The 25,354-nt window shown below is 37.1% G+C and overlaps 1 protein-coding gene and 1 pseudogene across 3 annotated transcripts in view; one reads left to right on the plus strand and one right to left on the minus strand.

Annotated features, from left to right (window-relative positions):
• LOC123851086 (E3 ubiquitin-protein ligase RNF103) overlaps positions 1 to 25,354 on the plus strand; it is a 104,159-nt gene that overhangs the window by 59,216 nt on the left and 19,589 nt on the right. For 2 of the 3 annotated variants that reach the window (XM_045884595.3, XM_045884592.3), the window contains one exon: positions 6,974 to 7,034. The exons of the other annotated variant lie outside the window; for it this stretch is intronic. In XM_045884595.3, the coding sequence (XP_045740551.1) occupies positions 6,974 to 7,034 (61 nt within the window). The remainder of the gene's footprint in view (positions 1 to 6,973; positions 7,035 to 25,354) is intronic. 3 annotated transcript variants of the gene reach the window in all.
• LOC123850674 (small ribosomal subunit protein uS9-like) lies at positions 5,331 to 5,984 on the minus strand (annotated as a pseudogene).

Here is a 25,354-nt window from a genome sequence, read left to right on the forward strand (position 1 = left end):
ACAGTGCAACAATGCATTTTTACAAAAATCATTTCACCATTGCCATCTAAGGTATTAGATTGCGTACTCACCTCTTAAGAAATATGAGCAGTTGGGGCGCCTGGGCGGCTCAGTTGGTTAAGTGTCTGCTTTTGGCTCGGGTCATGATCCCAGGGTCCTGGGATTGAGCCTCATGTTGTCGGACTCTCTGCTCAGTGGGGAGCCACCTGCTTCTCCCTCTCCCTCTGCCTGCTGCTCCCCCTGCTGTGCTCTCTCTGTGTCAAATAAATAAATAAAATCTTTTAAAAATTTAAAAAAAAGGGAATATGAGCAGTTAAGCACTGTGATGAGAAGCTCTGAAACAACCAGGTTTTTTAAAAAAAGATGTATTTATTTTAGAGAGAAAGAGTGTGCACACATGTTGGGGGGAAGGGCAGAGCGAAAAGGAGAGAGAAATGCAGGCGGACTTTGCGCTGAGCTTAGAATCCATTGTGGGGCTTGATCTCACGACCCTAAGATCACGACCTGAGCAGAAACCAAGAGTCAGATGTTTAACCAACTATGCCACGTAGGCGCCCTGAAACAACCAGTTTTTAATGACTTTTATTTCGAGCTTCTGGATTTATTTAAGCAATGGATAACCTTAAGTTGAAAGACAAACTGTTAAATAGCTGTAATAATAAATAGATAGCTTCTTATCTTTTTGAACTACAATTTTCTCAATACTGGACATGTAAACAAAATATGGAAATAAATTGGATGCTAAGGTGGGTATAACACTGTAACAACTCATTTAAAATTTTATCTTTCATCAAGACAGATTAGCTATTATCATTTATTTACTTTATAATAGTAAAAATTTTCAATCTGATTCTACGTGTGTGTTGGCATAATACTCCTTGTATTTGTGGAGTTCCATGTTAGATTTATTTGAAAGATTCTGTCACTAAAAACAAGTTTAAAAATCACTGCACTGTTTCATTCTGCCTCGCTTTAAGGTTTGAATTTGAATTGTGAAACTTATCTTACATGTGGTTCTTGGAATTCTAGTGACTGCTACAGGTTTGTACTCCTCATGGGTGCATTGCTTCCAGCTGATTGGCTATCCTCAGGGATTAGCAGTTGAAAGCATTAAAAATAATAGGAGCTAATCAGTATTTTGACTCATGAGAATAAAAATCTAAAATTTATTTTTAGCTTTATTATAAACAGGATTAGGAGTAACTTGTTGCCTTATAAGACTCACTGGTATGATATAAAAGATGATAAATATTTTTTCTTTTTTTGCTTTCTTTTAGAGAGAGTGCACATTGGGGGAGGGGGAGCGGGAGAGGGTGAGAGAGAATATTAAACAGGTTCCATGCTCAGTGTGGAGCTGGACACAGGGCTCAGTCTTACAACCCTGAGATCATGACCTGAGCTGAAATCAAGAGTCAGATGCTTAACTGACTGAGTCACCCAGGTGTCCCAGTATTTTTTCTGTAAACCTGAATCAAATAGCTTTACCCATCAATGTTGCTAGTTCAAACAGAAATTATTTAACCAAATTCATTTTTGTACCCCATTTGTGCACCCCTTTGGTCTGTATATAGGGAAGGACACTCTTTTGTTTAGGTCCCTTAGTGGTGTTTGTTTTCACTCTGATTAAAATGTTACAGTCCCCTCTTCCCTGCCACCACCCACCGTAGTGGATAGTCACATGGTTCCCTTGCAGACTTTTTGTCTATTTTGTTTTTTGAAGATTTTATTTATTTATTTGACAGAGACACAATGAGAGAGGGAACACAAGCAGGAGGAGTGGGAGAGGGAGAAGCAGGCTTCCTGCCAAGCAGGAAGCCCGATGTGGGGCTTGATCCCAGGACCCTGGGATCATGACCTGAGCCGAAAGCAGACGCTTAACGACTGAGCCACCCAGGTGCCCCACCTTGCAGACTTTTTGAAGTCTGCTCAAAAGTCACCTTAGCAGTTGAGCTTTCTTCCACAACCCTGTATGAAATAGCAAACCTCCCCCCCCACCTGCCCTCATCCTATTTTCCTTGCTTCATTTTCTCCCTAGCACTCATTTTGTGACAGAGTAACTTGTTTATTTACTTACTTTGTTTCATTAGAATGTAAGTTCATAAGGTGGAGTCTTTGTTTCCTGCTGCATCACTAGCACATTGAGCAGATGCTCAGTAAATATTTGAATTGTATGAGTCTTGAATTTCCTTTCCTGCTGGTTCTGAAAGTTCTGATTAGATTATAACAGTGTCTTCAAATTTTTTCATATATCTCCTGAAATAATTTTGACTACTCGTGTACCCTTTTGAACAGTTATAAATCAACATTTAATATTTTTTATCATAATTTTAAGTACAGTTGCACAGGATGTAATTTTTGACATAATGTAAATATTGTAAAATGGTTACATCACTCTTTTAAAAGTATCACAGCAATTTGATCCCCATCAGTATTCATTTAAAACATACATGCACACATTCTTATTTATAGTCCGACATTTTTAATTATTCTCTTTCTTCTTGAAAGGAGAAATGCCATTTACTTCCATTCTATTTTCACCATATGGCTTTCTCCTAATGTAGCACTTTTATGCTTTAAATAATTTAATAATCATCCTATTATACTTGGAACAAAATATGTACATACCTTTTGTGATTAGAACACTCAGCAAACTAGGGATAGAAGGGAACTTTCTTAACATGATAAAGGGCATTTATGAAAAACTACAGCTAGTTTTATAATAAATTGTGAAAGACTAAGGCTTTTTTTCTAAGATCAGGAACAAGACAAAGATACCTGCTTTTGCCACTGCTATTCAACATTGTACTAGAAGTTCTAGCCAGAGCTCTTGGGCAAGAAAAAGAAATAAAAGATACCCACATTGAAAAGGAAAAAGTAAAACTATCTCTTTGCAGATGGCATGATTCCATATATAGAAAACTCCACAAAGAATCCTCATGTACAAAATACTTCTAAGTGAATTCAGCAAATTGACAGGTTTTAAGACAAGCATAAAATAATTAGTTGTGTTTTTTATACCTGCAATGAAAAATCTAAAAGGGAAATTAAGAAAATCATTTACAAAAGTATCTAAAAGAACAAAATACGAGGAAAGAATTTAACCAAGGAAGCAAATCACTTGTACACTGAAAATTACAAAATACTGCTGGAAGAAATTTCAAATTCGTGGATTGTGAAACTTAATGCTGTTAATGATGGCAGTACCACCCAAAGCAGTCTGCAGATTCGGTACAATGCCTATCAAAATTCCAAAAGAAGTAGTTGACCTTCAAATTCATATGGAATACAACTGGCCCTGAATAGCCAAAACAATCCTGAAAAAGAAAAACAAATTTGGAGGACTCACAGTTCCTGATTTCAAAAGTTACTGTGAAGCTATGGTAATGTTAACAGTGTGGTATTGGCGTAAGGATATATAGACCAGTGGAATAGAATTGTGTTCAGAAGTAAACCCATATATGTATGGCCAGTTGATTTTCTGCAAGGGTGCTAAGATCATTTAATAGTGGAAGGATAGTCTTTTCAACAAATAGTGCTGGGACAATTGGGTATTCACATGTAGAGGAGTGAAGCTGGACCCCTACATCATTCCATGTATAGAAATTAAAACTCTTATTAAACCATAAAACTCTCGGATAAAAACATAGGGGTAAATCTTCATGACCTCCTATCTGGCAATGGATTCTTAACTATGACACCAGAAGCACAAGCACCAAAAGAAAAAATAGGCAAATGGAAAATTATCAAAATTAAAGCTTTTGTGCATCAAGAACGTGATCAAGAAAGTGAAAAGATAACTTATAGAATCAGAGGATTTATTTGTAAATGATATATCTAATAAGGTTCTGCTATCAGAATGTATAAAGAACTCATACAGCCAGCAACAAAAAGACAATTAAAAATAGACATGAATAGACATTTCTCCAAAAATTATTTTCCAGTGGCCAAAAAGCACATGAAAAGATATTTAACTTTATTGGTCTTTAAGGAAATGCAAATCAAAACCCTAATGAAATACTGCTTCAGTTGGTCCAACAGATTAACAATTATTAAAAAATTGGAGGATAACAAGTATTGGCAAAGATGTGGAGAAATAAGAACCCTTGAACATTCCTGGAGGGAATGTAAAATGGTGAGACTTCTTTGTAAAATAGTTCTGGAGTTCCTTGAAAAGATAAACAGAATCGTCATATGACCCAGCAGTTCTACTCCCACTAGATACATATTCCAAAGAATTAAAAATAGGAATTCAAATAAATTCTTGTATACAAATGTTTATAGCAGCACTATTCACAGTAATTGAAAGATGGAAACAACCCAGAAGTCCATCAAAGGATGTATGAATGAACAAGTTGTGTTGTATACATACAACAAATATTATTCAGCCACGAAAAGGACTGACATATTGATATATGCTACAACATGGATGAACCCCCAAAACACTATACTAAATAAACACAAAAGACCACATATTGTATGATCCCTTTTATATGAAATAGTAAAAATAAGCAGATCAAAAGAGATAAATTAGTGGTTGCCAAGGAATGGGGAGGGGAAATCAGGAGAGATTATTTAAAGAGTATAGTGTGTTCTTCTGACATGTTAGTAAGATTTTGAGACTAAAGAGAGTTGACGATTGCACAGCATTGTAAAGGCATTAAATGCCATTGAATTGTATATTTCAAAATGGCTATTTTTATGTTATGTGAATTTTACATTAAAAATATATAAATCTAATGTTAAAATTTTTAAAATTATATATCCATACGATTTTAAGTACCTTAATATTTCTTCTGGTTGGAGTTATTACAGCTGTTGCAAAATAAGTTTTTTATAGGTTTTGTTAAATAAGGATTTTAATGAAATCATTAAGAAGTGAAATTTATTGGAAGTATACTTTCTCTTAATTATATAGGTTTTTTTTAAGATTTTATTTATCTGTCAGAGAGAGAGAGTGCGTGCACATGCACAAGTGGGGTGAGTGTCAAGCAGAGGAAGAAGCAGACTCCTCACTGAGCATGGAGCCCGATGTGGGACTCGATCCTAGGACCCTGGGATCGTGACCTGAGCCAAAGGCAGATGCTTAACCTACTGAGCTACCCAGGTGTCCCAATTGTATAGATTTTTTAATGCTATTTAGTTCATGTGCCCATGGATGAATTCTACAAGGTTCAGCATCAATTCTATTCCTGTTTTATTATTTTTAATTTTAAATCCCGCCATCATTGTTTCTTATAAAGGTGAATCCTGATCCTCAGGATGGGCTTATTGGTTGGATTTCTGGTAGTGATCACAGGCAAACTTTTGGGATTTGCAGTGATGGGAGTCAGCTACCAGCATCGTCTAGTCATACCAGATGAAGATGTCTTTAATCTTCTTGGAAGCCTAACCACCTATTTCTGGTAACAGGCCACCATGGCTTGGAGGTAGACTGAATGTGTGAATCTGTGCCTTATGATCACCACCCTTCATACAGACTGAGGGTTCCGTGCCAGCTAATCACTCCTTGCCCAGAAGCAGAACAGGTTTCAGTAGCTTGTATTGCAGCATGCATAGTTGGATCATCTCCAGGGATCACCCATTCACCTCATGAGGCTGTTGCCCCATTTGCAGTGTGCCACAGCTGTGACCATCTTCCTGCCTCCAAAGACCTGCACCAACTGCAGAGTCTGTGGACTGCATGGCTATGGGCACACACAAGAGATCCTCATCACAAGGTGCTACAACTGGAAGAAAGCCCTGTTTTATGTTTTATTAGACTCCAGTGCTGAGAAACATTAACATAAATAAATAGAAGGTAATGGAAGTTTTATTATGTCATTGTCACTCAGTTCTTTGTAATTCTGTGTCATATGGCAAAGAGCATATAGTTAATGTAAATTTAGTTTTAATGATTATCAGCTGACAACTCAGATTTTCCTTCAATTTCTTTTGAAACTGAAGAATTAGAAAACACTTTAGTTGCATACGAATTTGATAGTCATTAGAGTAGTTCAGTGCTTTCTCAACACCTACACTGGTATTTCCATTTGGCCCTATGTTTAGTGCTTTAGGGGTTTTTGCCTCTGAGGGAAATATATCATGGTAATAGACATAGGTCAGAAGAATTTCTGTCCCTTGTAAAATGAAAAAGCATTATTGTGTAAAAAGGGGAAGGAAAAGGTGAACTCTTGACACAGGCAGAATAGGTTTTGAAATAGGTTTCAAAAGATTTTCAACTTTTTTTTTTTTTTTTTAAAGATTTTATTTATTCGACAGAGAGAGTGAGAGAGTACAAGCAGGGGGAGCAGTAGAGGGAGAAGGAGAAGCAGGCTTTCCGCTGAGCAGGGAGCCTGACGCAGGGCTTCATTCTAGAACCCTGAGATCATGACCAAGCCGAAGGCAGACGCTTAACCATCTGAGCCACCCAGGCGCCCCAAGATTTTCAACTTTTATTTATTTACTTTTTTAAAGATTTTATTTGTTTATTTGACAGAGACACAGGGAGAGAGGGAACACAAGCAGAGGGAGTGGGAGGGGGAGAAGCAGGCTTCCCACAGAACAGGGAGCCCGATGCAGGGCTCGATCTCAGGACCCTGGGATCATGACCTGAGCCGGAGGCAGACGCTTAATGACTGAGCCACCCAAGCGCCCTGATTTTTGGCTTTTAACCATAATTTTCTACTATGCCCATGCACCTCTGGAAAAATGTTTACGTACCTGCAGGGTCCTGAACTCTCTCTGAGGTCTTGTATAAAGTACTTCTTACGGCCTGCCTTCAGATAAGAATCTTAAAATAGATTGGGACTGCTGTACTGTGAATAAAAAGATGAAGAAAAAAAAAAAAAAGAATTTGGCCTTAAAGCTTTTGTTTGAAAATGGATTTATTTATTTTTTATCTGGAATAAATGTAGAATTAATACAAAATACTTTAACATTTGGTGCATTAGGAGTGTTGGCTTTTCTTATAATTATTTTCTAAAATTTTTCCCAGGTCAATGAATGGTCATTGAAGATAAGAAAGGAAATGAGAGTTGTTGACAGGCAAATAAGAGGTAAATTATAATTTTATGTCTCCTATTCCTTACCCTCTTGATAATTTTATATTAGTTCATAAAAATAAACTGCATCTACCCATTGTAAGACATAGTTTGTTCTTACATTAATTATTTATAGTTGTCCTAATTATTTTGCTTTTTAATCATTTTAAGAAAAACCTTTACATTTTATAAGAACTAAATCTTTCCTCTGGCTTGCAATTCAGCTCTGCAAGGGGGAGGGGCCATGTTTTTTTATCTCTGGTTTCCTAGAGATCAGGTTAGTGTTGGAAACAAAGCAGGTGCTCACATACTGTGATAGGCAGAATAGTGGCCTTCCAAAGATGTCCCCATTCTAATCTCAAGAATCTGTGAATATGTTACCTTATGTGGCAAAAGGGACTTTGCAGATGTGATTAAATTAGGGATCTTCAGGTGGAGAGACTATGCTAGGTTGTCTGGGTGGGCCCAATGTAATCACAAGGGTCTTTACAAGAAGGAAATAATATGTTGAGAAAAAGTGAGAGAAAAGGAGATGTGACCATGGAACCAGATGTTAGGGAAATGTCCTTTGAAGATGGAGGAAGAGGCCATGAGCCAAGGAATGCAGTTGTCCTCTAGAAGCTAGAGAAGGCAACAAATTGATTCCTTCCTGAAGACTCTAAAAACAGCCCTTGCAACACCTTGATTTTAGACTTCTGACCATCAGAATTGTAAAAGAATCAGTTGTGTTGTAAGCCATTGTAAAAAAAAAGAACTAAAGAAACCTCTTCCTACTTAGAAGAAATGTTTTATGAAATTCAGATTAAACTAAGTGTACATAAGGAATGCAATTCCATTTTCACGACTCTGTTTATCTTAGCATGGCTATAAATTGAAGAAAATACATTTCTAAATAGAGTTGATTATTAGGAAGTACAATTTAAAATTAAGATGACTTGCACAGAGATAGTAATGTTTAAAACTTTTATGATTTTTAACACTTTAATGATTAGAGAAAAATTAATACCATAAGGATTTTTCAGCATCACTACCTTAAGAAAGGAATTGGAGAGGGCAATTCTATTCCCAGCCATGATGGAATAATGTTTTTGAACTTGTACTTGCACTCCCATCATAAATAAAAAACTGGACAAAATCTGTGAAACATTGGCTTTCAAACCTTGGACAACTGACAGTGAAGGATTTTGATCACCAGGAAGAGGGAAACAGAGTCTTAATATGGTCCTGATTTTCAGCCTGGAGAAACTTTCTGGATCATAGCACATGGAAGGAGGTTCCAAGCAGAGCATGGTGTTGAGGAGACAGAGATCAGGGTTCAGGAAGGCTATAGTCACTGGAATTTGTGGGGCATAACAACAGAGAGAAGGGCAGTACCCAGAGAAAGAGCTCTAAATGTCTACGTAGTGTACCATTGACTCTTAGCTGAATACTAAGCTGTGCAAACTTAGAATGAGATTTCAAGAGGTTAGGCAAAGAATGATTACTGGGGACAGAACAAATACCAGGACACTATAAACTGAACAATTCTTAGAGCTAACAAAGAATTGAGAGATGGTAGAGTTCTGATCAGACACAGGAAAGAGACATTGTTGAACATTTTGGACATTAGAGAACCCAGAAAGATCATGCCTTTACTATTAAGGCTAAGGTAGGCCTAGGCTGCCTAAACCCTCACCAACAAAGCTTAAAAATAGTTCTTGAACACTGATCTGCACACAGCTTAACTGCCTGTCAGAATAAAGCTGACCCTCTTTAAAAAAGGAAGACCCAAGAAAAGACCCTGAATCACCAGGGGAATGTTGAAAAAGAAAACCAAAGCTGGAGGCATCACAATGCCTGACTTCAAGCTATATTACAAAGCTGTGATCATCAAGACAGCATGGTACTGGCACAAAACAGACACATAGATCAATGGAACAGAGCAGCCCAGAAATGGACCCTCAACTCTATGGTCAACTAATCTTCGACAAAGCAGGAAAGAATATCCAATGGAAAAAAGACAGTTTCTTCAATAAATGGTGCTGGGAAAATTGGACAGCCACATGCAGAAGAATGAAACTGGACCATTCTCTTACACCATACACAAAGATAGACTCAAAATGGATAAAGACCTAAATGTGAGATAGGAATCCATCAAAATCCTAGAGGAAAACACAGGCGGTAACCTCTTCGACCTTGGCCACAGGAACTTCTTGCAAGACATGTCTCTAAAGGCAAGGGAAACCAAAAATGAACTCTTGGGACTTCATCAAAGTAAAAATCTGCACAGCAAAGGAAACAGTCAACAAAACTAAAAGACAGTCTACGGAATGGGAGAAGGTAGTTGCAAATGACATAACAGATAAAGGACTAATATCTAAGATCTATAAAGAACTTCTCAAACTCAACACCCAAAAAACAAATACTCCAGTCAAGAAATGGGGAGAAGACATGAACAGACACTTCTTCAAAGAAGATATACAAATAGCTAACAGACACATGAAAAAATGCTCCACATCACTTGCCATCAGGGAAGTGCAAATCAAAACCACAATGAGATACCACCTTAAACCAGTTATAATGGCCAAAATTAATAAGACAGGGAACAACAAATGTTGGCAAGGATGTGGAGAAAAGGGAGCCCTCTTACACTGTTGTTGGGAATGCAAGCTGGTACAGCCACTCTGGAAAACAGTATGGAGGTTCCTCAAAAAGTTGAAAATAGAGCTACCCTATGACCCAGCAATTGCACTACTGGGTATTTATCCCAAAGATACATAGTGAAAAGAAGGGGCATGTGCGTCCCAATGTTCATAACAGCAGTGTCCACAATAACCAAACTGTGGAAGGAGCCAAGATGTTCTTCAACAGATGAATGGATAAAGAAGATGTGGTTCATATATACAATGGAATATTACTCAGCCATCAGAAAGGATGGATACCTACCATTTGCATTGACATGGATGGAGCTGGAGGTTATTATGCTAAGTGAAATAAGTCAAGCATGGAAAGACAGTTATCATATGGTTTCACTAATATGTGGAATATAAGGAATAGGGCAGAGAACAATAGGAGGGAGGGAAAGGAGGGAAACCTGAATGGGAAGAAATCAGGGAGGGAGACAAACCATGAGAGACTCTGGGAAACAAACTGAGGGTTGCAGAAGGGAGGGTGGTGGGGGGATGGGGTAACTGGGTGATGGGTATTAAGGAGGGCATGTGATCTGATGAGCACTGGGTGTTATATGCAACTGATGAATCATTGAACACTACATCAAAAACAAATGATGTACTATATGTTGGCTAAATTGAACTTAATAAAAAAATAAAATACACTGCAAGTAAAAAAAAAAAGGAAGACCCAAAAATTCAGACACTCAAAAATGGAACATTCAGAGTGTCCAACATCCAGTGAAAAGTGACTAGAAAGAAGCAAGAAAGTCTGACCCAAAATCAGGAGAAGAATTAGGCAATATAAATTAGACCCAGAAAAAAACAGATAATTGAATAAGCAGACAGGATTTAAACAGCTATTATCAATGTGTTGAAGAAGTTAAAGGAAAACGTGAACATAATGAGATAAATAGAAGATGTAGAAAAGAATAACATGAAACTTAAAGAATTTAGAAATAAAATGAAATAAACCAAATAAAATGAAATAAAATGAACACTTCACTGAATGAGTTTAACAAGCAGATAAGACAGTATAAAAAATAAGGTCAGTGAAATTGAGTAGTACAAACTATCTAAACTGTAATACAGAGGGGAAAAAAATGGATATGAATACAGCATCAGTGACCTGCAGAACAATATCAAGTCATCTCATTCATTTGAGTCTCTCGGAAGGAGAGGAGTCTGGAAAAGACCACATGAAATAGTAGCTGATGAAAACTGTAAACCCACGGACCCAAGAACTCAGTGAGCTTCAAAGAGGATAACACAAACAAAAGCATACCAAGGCATATCATATTCAAATTACTGAAAGTTAAGAAGAGAGAAAACAGTCTGAGAAAAAAAGACACATTAAATACAGAAAACGGTAAGGATGATGAAAAATTTCTTTCAGAAGCAGTGTAAACCAAAACATCTTTAAAATGATGAAAGAAAAGAACTCAACATTATCCTAGAATTCTATATCCAATGAAAATAGCATTCAAAGGTGAAGGTGAAATAAAGATTTTTTTTTTTTTTAAGATTTTTATTTATTTATTTGACAGAGAGATAGCGAGAGCAGGAACACAAGCAGGGGGAGTGGGAGAGGGAGAAGCAGGCTTCCTGCCGAGCAGGGAGCCCAATGTGGGACTCGATCCCAGGACCCTGGGATCATGACCTGAGCCGAAGGCAGATGCTTAACGACTGAGCCACCCAGGCGCCCTGAAATAAAGATTTTTAAACAAAAGCCAAGAGAATTTGCTGCCAGGAAATCTGCAGTACAAGAAATGGTAAAGGAAGTTGTAAGCTGAAAGAAAATTATAACCAATACAAACTGGGATCTACCCAGAGGCATGAAGCATGCTGGAAATATTAGGTATGTAAGTAAATATATTATTTTTTTTCTTTTTAAAGTTTCCTTTAAACATTATTTACTGTTTTAAGTAAAAATAATGTGAAGCTTGGAACAGTTAGAAATAAAATGTATAGTAGAACAAACAATTGCAGTGTCATCTTTAGAAACCTTGTAAATGCAGGTAGTGTCTCACAAGCCTTGTTTATTCCTGTTTTGTGCTTTGCTGATTTTATTTTACTTTATTATTTGCTCATTTTGTACATTCTTATTTATGAAATTATCTTTAAGCCCTATCTCTTTCATGATATTTCCTATTATTTTTCATTTGTAGCAGTTCATTAGTTAACTAACTCTAACATGGTATCAGAAAAAGATCATGGGTTTTGGAGTCAACACTACCAAATTTAAACCCCGTGTTTGCTGTCAATTAGCCATCCATCCCTACTAAAATTCTTTGAATCTCATAGAATTGTTATGACATTTAAATTTGCAAATGTATGTAAAGTGTTTATGCCAGTACCTGGCATAAAGTAGGATTTACTACACTGATGGTGATACCAAAAAAAAAGGGGGGGGAGGGGGTTGCTTTAGACAAAGTCTGACTTTGCAGTAATGTGATTGCTTTAAATATTACTTCCATTTGAAGATTTATCATAGAAACTTTTATTGTCTTTCATTTGGTTTTATATTAGCAGTCAAGGTGAATAGATTTTTTTAAAGAAATACCAGTGTAAAAACTAGAACCTGCAAAATTAACCTATGATCTTTAAGTCTGGATATTGGTTACCCTTTGGGGCATGGTGAATTAAGGTGGACATAAAGAGATACTTTGTGATACTTTGTTTCTTGATCTGGTTCCTGGTTACATGAGTGTGTTTACTTTGTGAAAATTCATTTAGCTCTACAGTATACTTTTCTGTGTGTATGCTATACTTAAATAAAAAGTTTAAAGAGAAAATAGTAACTTCAATAAACCAAAGTATAACTACAGGTAGTTCTCATCTTCTCATGAAGGACTCAAGATATTCCACATTTTTAGCTTTCAGTTAGATGTGAAACACATTTAGAGCACTCATGATGGGCAATATTAGTATGAATTTTGATCATTTATATTGCCCCTCTCTTCAGATAAAAATAGCTTCATTTCTACATCCCTCCCTCATGAGTATAAAGGTAATAAAATACATATCGATGCAGGAAAGTATAAATAAGAAAGTTAAAATCACCCTGAAATTCTACCACTCAAAGATAATACCATAAATATTTTGGTAATCATCCCTTCAGATAGGTCTGTCTGTACTTCTATTTACACACACACACTTACTTATGAATGGCTCATACTTCTCTAGTTGCTGTTTCATTGATTGCTTCTTTTTTTTTTAAGATTGATTATTTATTTGAGAAAGAGAGTGAGTGAGAGAGAGCACAAGCAGTGGGGAGAGGGAGAAGCAGGCTCACCACTAAGCAGGGAGCCCGACGTGGGGCTCGATCCCAGGACCCTGGGATCATGACCTGAGCTGAAGGCAGACACTTAACTGACTAAGCCAACCAGGTGCCCCACATTGATTTATTTCTTATTATAGTAAAGTATACATAACCTAAAACTAACCAGTTTTAAGTATACAGTGACATTAAGTACATTCACATTGCTGTGCAACCATTACCACTGTCCATCTCCAAACTTTTCCTTCATCCCATACTGAAACTCTGTACCCATTAAATAATGACTCTCTGTCTGCCCCCACCACCCCACCCCTGCAACCAACACCCAAGTCCCCTGGTAACCACTATTCTATTTTCTGTCTCTGTGTATAATTTCACTATTCTGAGTACCTCATATAAGTGGAATCAAGAATATTTGTCCACAAAAAAAAAAAAAAAAAAAAAAAAAAAAAAAAAGAATATTTGTCCCGTTGTGCCTGGCTTATTTTACTTACCATAATGTTTTCAACATTCATCCATGTTATATAGCATGAATCAGAGTTAACTTCCTTTTTAAGATTGAACAGTACTTCATTGTATGCATGCTTCATTGTTTATTCATCTTTATACGGACATTTGGGTTGTTCTACATTTGGGTTATTGTGAATAATTCTGTTATTAACATGAGTGTACAAGTATCTGTTTGAATCCCTGCTGTCATCTTTTTTTTTTTTTTTTTGTACCATATACTCTAGTGGAATTGCTGGGTCAAATGGTAATTCTATATTTAATTTTTGAGGAAACACCATAGTGCTTTCCATAGCACACTGTACCATCTTACATTCCTAATATCAAAAGACATTCAAAAGCAACCACATATATGGTGGAATAGAAAAGGTCGCTGTGCACACCCAGGGCAAGCTACTGCTCTGCAAAGACCTGAGAAGACTTTAAGTTTACAATGTAGATTGATCCTCAACACAGAGATACCCTGCAGCAATAAAAACAAAAAAATAGCAAACCCTGGTGAAGTGGGAGAATCTGACTTCAGAGTTGTAAGATTCAAAGGTCTCATTTTCAACAACAACAAAATCACAAGATGTACAAACAGGAAAATATGGCCCATCCAAAGGAAAACAAATGAACAGAAAATGTCCCTGAGAAAGACCAGATGACTATTTTACTCAACAGATACTTTGTAAACAACTGTTTTAAAGATGCACAAAGAGCCAAAGTAAAATGTGGACAAAGGCAAGAAAATTAAACATGAATAAAGTGGAAATATCAATAAAAAGAGAAAATACGAAAAGAAACCAAAAAGAAATTCTGCTGCTGAAGAGTACAATAAATGAGACGAAAAATTCATTAGAGTTACTTGGAAGCAGATTTGAGCGGGCAGAAGAGTCCGTGAACTTGAAAATAGTATAGTTGGAATTATCAAGTCTGAAGAGAAGGGGAAAAAATTGAAGTAAATTGAGCCTAATGGATCTGTAGGACATTGTGAAGTGGACCAGCGTACACTTTGTGGGAGTCCCAGAAGGAAAATAGAGAAAGGGGCAGGGAGATGATTTAAAAGACTAGTGACTTTTAGATCATTTTGATCATTTGAGATCAATTTTACTCAACAGATACTTTGTAAACAACTCAAATTTTATGAAAGACATGAATATAATCATCCAAGAAGTTCCACATACTCCAAATAGTGTACACTTAAAGAGACCCATGCCAATGCACATTATAATGCCCCATTATAATGTCAAACTTTAGATAGATAATGTTTAAAGCAGTGAGTAAGGACTTACCATATATAAGGAACCTCAGTAAGATTTTCAGCAGGTTCCTCACCAGAAGTGTTGAGGGCCAGAAGGCAGTGGGTTGATATATTCAAATGCTGAAAGAAGAACTATCAACCAAGAATCTTATATTCAGCAAAACAAGGGAGAAATCAAGGCATTCCTAGATAAACAAAAGCTGAGGGAGTTTGTTACCACTAGACCAGCCTGGCAGGAAGTCAGGGTGTCACCCCTGTAGGGTGTCCTGGTTGAAATTAAAGTATGATAGTAACTTGAAGCCATATGAAAAAATAAATATCTCTGTTAAAGGTAAATACATGGGCAATTATAAAAGCTAGTATTTTTGTAACTTCAGTTTGTAACTCCTTTTTTTGTTTTCTACATGATTTAGGAGACTTGGGCATTTGAAGAAATACATTAGGCTATGTTTTTGAACTCACACTACAGAAAGATGTATTTTTGTGACATCAGTAACTGAATGGGGGTAGGGACAGAGCTATATAGAAATAAAGTTTTTATATGCTATTCAAGTTAAGCTCATATAAATTCAAATTAGTGTTATAACTTTAGTGTATTAACTGTAATCCCTATGGTAACCACAAAGAAAATAGCTATAGATTATACAAAAAAGCCAATGAAATAGGATTTGAAAAGTTTCACTATGAAGAAAAGTAAACAGAAAAGAAGATATTAATGAAGGAAATAAAAGACAAAAAAGCTGTAAGGCTTACAGAAAAATTGGCAAAATGGCAGAAGTAGGCACCTCTTTGTCAGTAATTAAATGTAAATGGATTAAACTCTTCAGTTGAAAGAGCTTGGAAAAATTGATTTTTAAAAATGATCCTACTCTATGCTATCTATAAGTCACTCACTTTAGATCCAAAAGTAGAAATTGGTTGAGGGTGAAAGGACAGAAAAAGATGTCCCGTGGAAATGGTAACCAAAAGAGAGTGGAAGTTGCTATACTAATATAAAACAAACTTTAAATCAAAAAGATTACAAGTCAAAAAGACATGCTATATTACTAATGGTTTCAGTAGAATAAGAGGATATAATAATTAATTATACACATCTATGCACCTAAAAAGATTGTCAAAATATGTCAAGCAAAAACTGACAAAATTAAAGGGGGAAATAATTCTACAATAATAGTTGGAGATTTTATTTTTTTTTTATTTTTTATTTTTTTTTTTTTAAGATTTTATTTATTTATTCATGAGAGACAGAGAGACAGAGAGAGAGAGGCAGAGGGAGAAGCAGGCTCCCAAGGAGCAGGAAGCCCGATGCGGGACTCGATCCCAGGACCCTGAGATCACGACCTGAGCCGAAGGCAGACGCTTAACCATCTGAGCCACCCAGGCGCCCCATAGTTGGAGATTTTAATAACCTACTCTCAAAGGTGAGTATAAAGCCAGGGGCACCTGAGTGGCTCAGTTGGTTAAGCCTCGATTTTGGCTCAGGTCATGATTCAGGGTTGTGAGATCAAGCCCCGAGTGGGTCTCCACACTCAGTGTGGAGTCTGCTTGAGATTCTCTTTCTCCCTCTCCCTCTACCCCTCCCCCCTGCTCATGTGCACAGTCTCTAAATAAATAAGTCTTTTTAAAAATGTGAATATAACAACCAGGCAGAAGATAAATAAGGAAATAAGAGTACTTGAACAACACAATAAATCAACTAGATCTAATAGACCACTATAGAATACCCAACAACAGAATACACATTTTTCTCAAGTGATCATGGGACATTCTTCAGAATGGACCATATGTTGACTCAAAAAGCAAGTCTCGATCAATTTAAAAAATATATAAAGTATCTTCTCTGACTACAAGGGTTGACTAGAAATCAGTAGAAGGAGCACTGGAAAATTCACAAATATTGGGAAAATAACACATTCTTAAAACAACAGATTTGTCAAAAAAATTCACAAGGGAAACTACAAAGTATTTAGAGATGAGTGAAAACCACAACACAATATATCAAAACTTGTGGTATGGGGCGCCTGGGTGGCTCAGTTGGTTAAGTGACTGCCTTCGGCTCAGGTCATGATCCTGGAGTCCCTGGATCAAGTCCTGCATCGGGCTCCCTGCTTGGCAGGGAGTCTGCTTCTCCCTCTGACCCTCCCCCCTCTCATGTGCCCTCTCTCTCATTCTCTCTCTCTCAAATAAATAAATAAAATCTTAAAAAAACAAAAACAAAAACTTGTGGTATGTAGCAAAAGCAGTGCTCAGAGGGAAGTTATAGCTATAAAAATGCTAACATTAAAAAAGAAGAAAGATCTCAAATCAACCACCTCTAACTTCATATCTCACAGATTTAGAAGAACAAGAAACTTACCTAAACTAGCAGAATGAAATAATAAGGATTAGAGCAGAGGTAAATAAAATAGAGAATAGAAAAACAGTAGAGAACAAGAAACCAAAAGTGAGTTCTTTGAAAATTAATTTTCTTTGAAAATTAACCAGTCTTTGGCTGGATTGACTAAAAGTGGGAGGACAGAGAGAGAGAGGACTCAAGTCCCTAAAATCGGAAGTGAAAGTGGGAGCGTTACTATGATTCTACCGAAATTAAAAAATATATATAAGGGTACTATGAACAGTTGTGTACCAATGAATTGGATAACACATTTTGAAATGGGCAAATTCCTAGAATCACAAAACCTACCAAGACTGAAATAAAGAGCAAATCTGAACAGACTTGATTGGATCAGTAATAGAATATTTCCTGACAAAGAAAAGTCCTTGACCTTATGTATTCACTGGTGATTTCTACCAAATATTTAAAGAACTAACCCCAGTTCTTCTCAAACTTTTCCAAAAAATAGAGGAAAAAACACTTCCTTAGTTGTTTTATAAAGCCATCATTACCTTGATACACTACAGGAATAAAGAACCAGGATGCCTGGGTGGCTCAATCATTAAGTGTCTGCCTTTGGCTCAGGTCATGATCCCAGAGTCCTGGGATCAAGCCCCACGTCGGACTCCCTGCTCTGTGGGAAGCCTGCTTCTCCCTCTCCCACTCCCCCTGCTTGTGTCCCCTCTCTCACTGTGTCTCTCTCTGTCAAATAAATAAAATCTTAAAAAAAAAAAAAATGGAATAGAGAACCATAGACCAATATCCCTTATGAATACTGATGCATAAATTAAAAAAAATGCAGACAATTCAAAAGGATTATACTCCATGACAAAGTGGGATTCCTGGAATGCAAGGATAGTTCAATATATGTAAATCAACCAATGTAATATAGTATATCAACAAAATAAAGGAAAAGAAACATGATCATCTCAATTGATGCAGACAGAATTTGACACCCTTTTATGGTAACATTCAACAAACTAGGAATAGAAGGAAGTTGCCTCAATGTAATAAAAGCCGTATGTGAAAAATCCACAGCAAACATTACACTCAATGGTGAAAGATAGAAAGGTTTTTCTCTATGGTCAGGAACAATGCAGGAATGTAGCCTTTGGCTACTTCTCCCCAACAGAGTACTGGAAGATCTAACCAAAGCAACTAAGTAAAAAATAAAAGGCATCCAAATTGGAAAGGAAGAAGTAAAATTACCTCTTTGTAGATAATATGATCTTATGTGTATAAACCCTAAAGATTCCAAACAAATCTATTAGTTCTAACAAAACTGTTAGAACTAATAAATGAATTCAGCAAATTAGCAGGATACAAAACACACAAAAGTCAGTTGCATTTCTGTACACTAACAGTGAACAATCTGAAAAGGAAATATGAAGATAATCCTATTTACAGTAGCAACAAAAAGAATGAAATCCTTAGGAATTTACTTAGCCAAGGAGGTGAAAGACTTGTACAGTGAAAACTATAAAAACATTACTGAAAGAAATTAAAGGTATAAATAAATGGAAATACATTCTGTGTCTATGGATTGGAATAATTAATATTGTTAAGATATCAATAGCACCCAATCTGATCTGCATATTCAATGCAATCCCTATCAAAATCCCAATGACTTTTTTTTAGAAATAGAAAAATCCATTTAAAAATTCGTATAGAATCTCAAGGAAGAGCTAAAACAGTTTTGAAAAAAAAAAAAAAAAGGATTCACACTCTCTTATTTCAAAACTTACTATAAAGCTATAGAAATAAAACCAGTGTACTACCTGCATGAAGACAGTCATAAAGACCAATGAAATAGAGTAGAGAGCCTAGAAATAAACCCTTACATATATGGCCAAATGATTTTTGACAAGGGTGCCAAGATGGGGAAAAGAGTCTTTTCAACAGATGGTGCTGAGAGAACTGGATATCCACAAGCAAAAGAATGAGGTTGGACTCTTACCTAACACTATATATAAAAATTAAGTCAAAACGGATCAAAGACCTAAATGTAAAAGCTAAAACTGTAAAACTCCTAGAAGAAAACATAGGGCAAAAGCATCATGACATTGGATTTGGAAGTGATTTCTTGGATATGACCTCAAAGCCACAGGTTTTGTTTGTTGTTACAAAAATAGAACAAATTGGACTTCATGAAAATTAAAAAGCTTCACGAATCGCAAAACATAGTAAAAAGAATAAATAGAATAAAAAGATAACCCACCAAATGGAAGAAAATATTTGTAAATCATATATCTGATAAGGGATTAATATCCAGAATATATATATAAAATTCTTAGGACTCAACTGAAAAAACCGTCCTATTCAAAAATGGACAAAGGGCTCAAATAGACTTTCAAGCCTTTTAGAATATTTCTCCAAAGAAGATATATAAGTGGTCAGTAAGCACATGAAAAGATGTTCAGAATTACTAATCATTAGGGAAATGCACATCAAAACCACAATGAGAGAACACCTCACACCCATTAGGATGGCTGCTATTAATCAAAACAAAACAAAATAAGTGTTGGCAAGGATATAGAGAAACTGGAACCAGTGATCACTGTTGGTGGGAATGTAAAATGAGGACAGCAGCTGTGGAAAACAGTATGGCTGTTCCTCAAAAAGTTAAAAATAGAATTGCCATGTGATTCCACAATTACACTTTTGAGTATTACTATGGACTGAATGTTTGTTTTGCTCCCAAAATTCATATGTTGAAGTCCTAATCCCCAGTGTGATAATATGGAGGTGGTGGGGGTTTGGGAATAATTAGATCATGAAGGTGGAGCCCTTATGGTTGGGATTAGTGCCCTTTTCAGAAGAGACACAAGAAAGATAATCTCTGTCCATGATGTGAGGATACAGCAAGAAGGTGTCTATCTGCAAACTAGAAAGAGGGCTCTCATCAGGAATTGAATTAGCCAGCACATTCATCTCGGACTTCCCAGTCCCCAGAATGGTTTGAAATGAGTTCTGTTGTTTAATTTACCAAATCTATGGTATTTGTTATAGCAGCCTGACCAATAAGATATTCATACCACGAAGTGGGGTGCTGCTGTACCAAACATGTAAAAATGTGGAAGCAGCTTTGGAACTGGGTCCAGAACGGGTAGAGGCTAGGAGAGTGTTGAGTTGCAAGCTAAGAAAAGCCTACTTTGCCAGGAATGGAACTTCAACGGTAATTCCGGGGAGGGCTTAGGAAAAAAAAAAAAGCTGGAGAGAAAGCCTCCATCTTGTTAGAGAACACTTAAATAACTGTGTACATAATATTGGTAAAGATACGGATGTTAAAGGCCATTCAGCTGGAAATGGGGAATATGTTACTGGAAATGGAGAAAAGGCATTTGTTTATAAAATGGCAAAGAATTTGGCTGAACTGTGTTTGGGGTCTAGTGTTTTGTGGAAGTTAGAACTTGCAAGCAATGAAATTGTATATTTAGCTCAAGTGATTTCTAAGCAAAGTATTGGAGGGGAGGCTTGGTTCTTCCTGTTTATAGTAAAATGCAAGGAGAAAGAAAGGAACTGAAGTATTGTTTTTCTTTCTTTTATTGAGGTATAGTTGACACATGATGTTACATTAGTTTCAGGTTTACAACTTAGTGATTCAGCTTCTCTATGCATTATGCTATGCTCACCTTGAGTGTAACTACCATCTGTTACCATACAACACTATTAAAATACCCTACACTGTACCTTTTATCCCAGTGATTTATTCATTCCATAACTGGAAGCCTGTATCTACCACTCCCCTTCACCCATTTTTGCCCACCCTCCAACCTTCCCCCCACCCCTCTGACAACCATAAGTTTGTTCTCCCATCCAAGTACTAACCAGGCCCAACCCTGCTTAGCTTCCGAGATCAGACGAGATCGGGCGCGTTCAGGGTGGTATGGCCGTAGACCATAAGTTTGTTCTCTATGGGTCTGTTTCTTTTTGTTTGTTCATTTGTTTTACTTTTTAGATTCCAGATATAAGTGAAATAATACAGTATTTGTCTTTCTCTGACTTAATTCACTTAACATAATAACCTTTAGGTTCATCCACGTTGTCACAAATGACAAGATTTCATTCCTTTTTATGGCTGAGTAATATTCCATTGTGTGTCTATACCCCATCTTTATCCATTCATGTATCAATGGATACTTGGGCTGCTTCCAAATCTTGGCTATGGTAAAGAATGCTGCAATAAACATAGGGGTGCATATGTCTCCTCGAATTAGTCTTTCTGTATTCTTTGGGTAAATAGTAGTGGAATTACTGAATCATATAGTATTTCTATTTTTAAGTTTTTGAGGGACCATACTATTTTTCTCCATTTTCACCAATTTACATTCCCACCAAGAGTACATGAGAGTTTCCTTTTCTCCACATCTTTGCCAACAATTGTCATTTCTTGTCTTTTTTATTCTAGTCATTCTGACAGGTGTAAGGTGATACCCCATTGTGGTTTTAATTTACATTTCCCTGATGATTAGTAATGTTGAGCATCTTTTCATGGATCTGTTGGCCATCTGTATGTATTTGGAGAAATATCTATTCAGATCCTTTGCCCATTTTTAAATCATTGTTTGGGGTGGTTTTTTGTTTGTGTTTGCTTGGAGTTTTTTGGCATTGAGTTATATAAGTTCTTTATATATTTTGGATATTAACCCCTATTTGGATATATTATTTGCAGATATCTTCTCCCATTCAGTAGGTTGCCTTTTTGTTTTATTGATGGTTTCCTTCACTTTGCAGAAGCTTTCATTTTGGTGTAGTCTTAATTTATTTTTGCTTTTGTTTCCCTTGCCTGAGGAGTCCTATCTAGAAAAATCTTGCTAAGGCCAATGTCCAAGACATTACTGCCTGTGTTTTCTTCTAGGAGTTTTATGGTTTCAGGTCTTAACATTTAGGTCTTTAATCCATTTTTAGTTTATTTTTGTGTATGGTATAAGTGGTGTAGTCTCATATTTTGCAAGTAGCTGTCCAACTTTCCAGCACCATTTACTGAAAATCCTGTCTTTTCTGCATTGTATATTCTTGCCTCCTTTGTCATAGATTGACTATATAAGTATGGGTTTATTTCTGGGCTCTGTATTCTGTTCTGTTGATCTGTATGTCTTTTTTGTGTGTGGCCAGTACCATAGTCTTTTGATTACTATAGCTTTGTAATAGATCTTGAAATCTGGGATTGTAATACTCCCAGCTTTGTTCTTTCTCAAAGTTGCTTTGGCTATTCAGGGTCTTTTGTGGTTGCATAGAAGTTTTAGTACTATTTGTTCTAGTTCTGTGAAAAATGCTTTTGGTACTTTGATAAGGATTGCAATGAATCTGTAGGTTGCTTTGAGTAGTATAGACATTTTAACAATATTAATTCTTCCAATCCATGAGCATGGGATATCTTTTCATTTGTTTGTGTCATCTTCATTGATTTCATCAGTGTTTTATAGTTTTCAGAATACAGGTCTTTCACCTCCTTGGTTAAGTTTATTCCTAGGTATTTATTTTTTCTGGTGCAAGTGTAAATGGAATTGTTTTCTTACTTTCTCTTTCTGTTATTTTGTTATTAATGTATAGAAATGCAGCCAATTTCTGCGTACTATATCCTGCAATGTTACTGAATTCATTTATTATTTCAAAGAAGGAATTGTTAAGCAAAAAGGAACCAGAACTTAAAGATTTGGCATAGCCTCAATCTGCACATATTGCAGAAAATGAGAAAGCATGTTTGGAAGAAGACAACAAGGGTATGGATAACCAACTGTTTGGTAAGGAGATTAGAACATGTGTTAACCGTGGACTTCTTCAGTGACGCCAGCAAGATCACTGCCAATTTGAACTGAAGGAAATGGATACAGGTCGGAATGAAGGAAGGCTGTCAGACTTAGATTCTACAGGACAGGACGATAAACAAACCATTAGCCTTTAAACCTGCACTATTTTCAAGGAAAGGAAAGAATGTTCCAAAAGCTGATTCAGAGATCATCAGGGCTGCCGTCTTGGTTCTAGTAATCCAGACTGCCTCCAGTCAAAGCCATAGAGAAGGACTGCTGGCAGGCCCTGGGGGTGTGACCCCCTGCCTGGTAGACCCTCAGGTTGGGTGGGGCCTCCACAGAAAGCCACAGCATGGTGGTGCCCCACCAAAACATGGGGGTGATATTGCCACCTCAGTGGGTCTGGAAGTCAGAGCATTGAGTCAAAGAGGATTATTCTTAAATCTTAAGATCTTGTGGCGTTTGCCTTGCTAGGTTTTGGAATTGCTTGGGACTGTCACCTCTTCCTTCTTTCCTTTTTCTCCCTTTTGGAATGAAAATGTCTATCTTACGCCAGTCATGTGTTCATAGCTGGAGAGGAATTTTGCCTCAGGATCAATCATACCTTGAGTCTCGCCCATACCTGATTTAGATGTTTATTGATTGATTATTTTTCTAGTATAGTTGACACAATGTTACATTAGTTTCAGGTGTAAGGTTTAGATGATATTTAGATGAGACTTCGGACTTTAGAAGTTCAAGTTGATGCTGGAACGAGTTAACACTTTTGAGGTGGTTGGGATGGAATGAATACATTTTGCATTTAGAAGGACATAAATTTGGGTGGAGGCAGAATGCTATGTACTGAATGTTAGTATCTCTTGGCCGTGTGAGGATACAGCAAGAAGGTATCCATCTGCATACCAGGAAACAGGCTCTCAGCAGGAACCAGATTGGTTGTTGGCACCTTGATCTTAGACCTTCCAGCCTCTAGAACAGTCAGAAATAAATTTATGTTGTTTAAGGCACCCAGTCTATGGTAATATAGGTATGTACACAAAAGATTTGAAAGGGCTTCCAAGAGATATTTGTACACTTATGTTCATAGCATCATTATTCACAATAGCTCAGAGAGTTCAAAGCAACCCAAATGTCTGTTGATGGATGAATGGATAAACAAAATTTGATATTTGGTATATACACGCAATGGAGTATTATTCAGTTTTAGAAAGAAAAGAAATTCTGATACATGCAACAATATGGATGAACCTTAAGGATGTTCTGCTAAGTGAAATAAGCTAGTCACAAAAAGACAAATAGTCTGTGATTCTATTTATATAAGGTACCTAGAGTAGTCATTCATAAAGGCAGAAAATAGAATGATGGTTACCAGGGGCTGGTGAGAGGAGGGAATGGCGTGTTATTGTTTAATGGGTGTGAGTTTCAGGTGTCTTGTTTTTGCCACGAAAAATGTTTCCAGATGGTCCAGGGCTTGGGCAAGGGCTCCAGGTGCCTGTAGGGAGAGGCTCAGGCAGAACCCCAGACACCAGAGGGGGCAAGAAGGGCCCCTCAAAGGCTGCTAGGCTCTGCAGGCTCTTAGTCTTACATGAGAGATCCTCACCCAGCCTGGTGGCTGGCCAGCCTGCGGAGGTGAGTCAGGTGGTCGCCATCTTCTTGACGAGTGTCACCTCCTTATCTAGGAAGTGGTTCTCCCAGAAGTGGAGGTCTTCATGGGCAGAAGCTGGGGCTTGCAGATGCCAAAGGGCGTGGTTCGGGTTTTTCTCCAGGGGCATGGTGTTTTCTGTGGTATCCAGGACTTTGCCCCACTCATCTTGGGGTGGCTTCTGCACCTCCTGAAGAGGGCACTGGTTCTGCATCTTCAAGAGATGCTTGGTGCCCACTTGTGGAGGAAGTGGCCCCCTCCCTGCTGAGCCACATCATAGTGGTTGAAATAGAAGCTGAGGAGAGAGGTAGGTATGGGAGGCCTGCAGGTGAATGTTGACCAGGAGGTTGACGGCGGAATAATTCTTATGAATCACAGACCCTCAGTGGAATAATTCTGACCAGTCTAGGCACTCACGGTTGATGGCAGTAAAGAGCTAAGATCGAAATAATGATGTTGGCTGGTCCCCTAGGTGGAGGATGGCTGAGAGACGATTCCAAAGATTGCAACTAGAAAGGTGGTTGGAGCCTATTCTGTCCGCACACTGTTGGAGCAAGAGACAGATCCCCGCCACCCTGGGCACATTGCCTGAGTTTCAGTTTGGAAGGTTATAAAGAGTTCTGAAGAGCGATGGTGGTGATGGTTCACAATAATATGAATGTACTTAATACCACTGAGCTGTGCACTTAAAAATGGTTAAGATGGAAAATTTATGTTATGTGTGTTTACCACAATAAAAATCTCTCTACTGTTCATCAAACACATAATATAGACCTATCTTACCTCTAGTTGATGATGTTTTGATACTTTTAATATGTTTGGGTTTTCCTTAAGTTGCAGGATTTTATAAATCATTAACGAATGTAGAGATTATACTCCCATAATCGTGGG

The sequence above is a fragment of the Mirounga angustirostris genome, unplaced genomic scaffold, assembly GCF_029215605.1.
Source record: "Mirounga angustirostris isolate CCGP_5_RB_7025 unplaced genomic scaffold, mMirAng1.0.hap1 SCAF_10, whole genome shotgun sequence".
Lineage (NCBI taxonomy): Eukaryota > Metazoa > Chordata > Mammalia > Carnivora > Phocidae > Mirounga > Mirounga angustirostris.